The following is a 2657-nucleotide window of genomic DNA, read 5'->3' on the forward strand; positions in this document are numbered from 1 at the left end:
ATTGGACTATTAAGTTGTCCAAAAAAGTAAGCACAAAAATATTTAATGATGCATTATTTAATACATAATACTAATTAATAATATAAGCAGATATTAATACAAAAAACAGAATGATTTTCATTATTGTATTATTGTAATAAGGAGATTCTTTAACATTAAAGAAAATTGTGGATTAAAAAAGGGTAGTCTTCATCTTTTTTCATGCAAAGTATAATTTCTCTCTTCGTTTTGGATTGTAGACATAGTTATTTTTAACCTTTGTGAGATGTTCAAGGTATTTCGGGACACCAAATGACATTTGCTTAAAAAAAAAAAAAATACCCTTCATTTAAATGGCATAACTCTTTTCACACGTACTATATCAACTCACCCAAATGAGAATGAGTCACACTTAGGATGTCCGGGGTCCTGCATAGGAAATAAATGGGTGGGGATAAAGTTTTTTTTTTTTTTTTTTTTTTTTCAACGTAAAAAAATTTCAGTGTGCAATGACCTTAACTCTACGAATGCACTGAATCCATGTGACCAACTTTAAAATCACAAAATCACCCACAATGCACAGAAATTAAGTTGCAATAAAATAATCACACACACCCCAAATTGAGGCAAATAAATGTAAAAAACAAAAAAACTGTACACCTGTAGAGTAAAAAAAAGTGAGTGATATTTCACGTAAAAAAAAAAAAATTAAATTTGGAATTCAAAAAACAATATCAACAACAACAATTTACAGGATTTTGGTACAAAATCAGAATCAGAAATAGTTTTATTGTCAAGTGTGTTTACACACACAAGGAATTGGTCTTAGTGTCAGGAGCATCCAACACAGAAAGTACACACATAGTGCAGACATACATATAATTTAAGGTAATAAAACACTAATAATAAAGAGAATAGACAATAAATAAAAAAATAACTATATGGTAATAAAATATGATGAAAAAGAAAATATCAATAGACAGAATTGTGAATGTGCATATGTGCTATTTACAGATGAAAAGTTTTTTTCAGTGTACAGCCCAAGTGTACACCGTTAACAAACAGAGGTTCACCCTTGTATTTATATATATATATATGATATGAATGGTTTTTTGATGTAAATGATGCTCTGCTGCTGTGCTGTTGTTGCCCACATGTTGATTTTGGGTGATATCAGACTGAAGTTTTGCCGCCCTCACACATCTGAGACAACTTCTCCAAATAAAACATAAATCACTTTCAGTTCCTTATGCCCACATCCATGGCATTTCAATTTTTACTTTTATTTTTCATTTTCAAAATCTTTGGTCTTGTAAACTTTTTCCATCAGGGCCTGAGAAGGAGCAATCAAATATGTGATTATGTGTAGAAATAAACATAATGTTTGATCTTTCCTGTTATCCAGATGACCATTCCAGAGTGATTTTAACACAGATGGATGGAGTCCCATGTTCAGATTATATCAATGCATCATATATCGATGTAAGTGATTTGTAAAGCTGTAGAAATGCATCAGTGCACTGTGAAAATTCAATGCGTCAGTGTTTAAACATGCATTCATACTGTATGTACTTATTCCAAATACAGTTCTTAAGAATGTGAATGTAAAACATATGTTTTGTTGTAATGCATTGCATCACAAAAAATATATGCACCCCTGTTTGCATTTAAATGTTGGTTTCATAATCTAGTTCTTCTTTCTTCCCAGGGTTATACAGATAAGAATAAGTTCATTGCAGCACAAGGTGAGTGGATTTAAATGTAAAAATAAGATTTAGTGAGATCTCACATGACTGACAAGAGTTTCAGTAGCTATAATAAGACTCGATAAGATGACCTCTGTGTTTTAGGTCCGAAACAAGACACGGCTGCAGACTTCTGGAGAATGATATGGGAACAGAAATCAGCTACTATTGTAATGCTAACTAATCTGAAAGAAAGAAAAGAGGTAAGTGTCCTTTTTTGGATTTCTGGTCCATTTCCTTTTGCCATGACTACTTGTAGTGACTATCTGCACACTGAGTTTCAATTAACTACAAGTATAAATAGTATCTTTCATTATGTGTTCTTTGTGTTTTTGTAGTATAGTATTTATTGCTATTTGTACTTCTTCTGCCTTTTTATGTCTGGTTCTCAAACCCTTGTAAGGGTAAAATAGGTTTCTCACACTTTTTTTTCAGTGCTGAAACAGTCTAGTAATGGAGATCCAAAAAACAGCAACTAAAAACACCCTTTGACAAACTCAATTAGATAAAGAAACAGTGACTCTTCTTAGACGATTCAGAAGATGAGTCTCATTTTCATCTTGAAAAGTTCTGAAGTATTTCATATTTTAGTGTTTTGACAACCTACAATAAAGATTTGTATTTATTTATTTTTACTTAACTCTAGTGTTTTTAAAAGTGTTGATTTTTTGGGAACTTGCATGCAAATCAATGGGAGTCAATAAAACCCAAAAAGCTGTACCAATTTTCATACAGCCTTTCCAAAACACATCTATGTGTGGAAACTTTGCATGCACATTCATGGCCCTAAATGAGAAATATTCACCAAATTTCAAGAAGAAATACATTGTACCAGTATTTCGAGCAGTTGGAAAGTTTTACTGACTGACCCACAACACAACAGGAGGATTAAATAAATCAGATTTCTAAATGCTGCATAAAAAAACAAATATA

The 2657-nt window shown here is 31.5% G+C and overlaps 1 protein-coding gene across 4 annotated transcripts in view; it reads left to right on the forward strand.

Annotated features, from left to right (window-relative positions):
• The window catches only part of LOC107667848 (receptor-type tyrosine-protein phosphatase epsilon-like), an 85962-nt gene that overhangs the window by 70375 nt on the left and 12930 nt on the right, over positions 1-2657 (forward strand). For all 4 annotated transcript variants that reach the window (XM_016459574.1, XM_016459589.1, XM_016459583.1 and 1 more), the window contains 3 exons: positions 1385-1461; positions 1688-1724; positions 1830-1927. In XM_016459574.1, coding sequence (XP_016315060.1) covers positions 1385-1461; positions 1688-1724; positions 1830-1927 — 212 coding nt within the window. The remainder of the gene's footprint in view (positions 1-1384; positions 1462-1687; positions 1725-1829; positions 1928-2657) is intronic.

This window comes from Sinocyclocheilus anshuiensis, unplaced genomic scaffold (genome assembly GCF_001515605.1).
Source record: "Sinocyclocheilus anshuiensis isolate Anshui unplaced genomic scaffold, SAMN03320099.WGS_v1.1 scaffold493, whole genome shotgun sequence".
In the NCBI taxonomy this organism is placed as follows: domain Eukaryota; kingdom Metazoa; phylum Chordata; class Actinopteri; order Cypriniformes; family Cyprinidae; genus Sinocyclocheilus; species Sinocyclocheilus anshuiensis.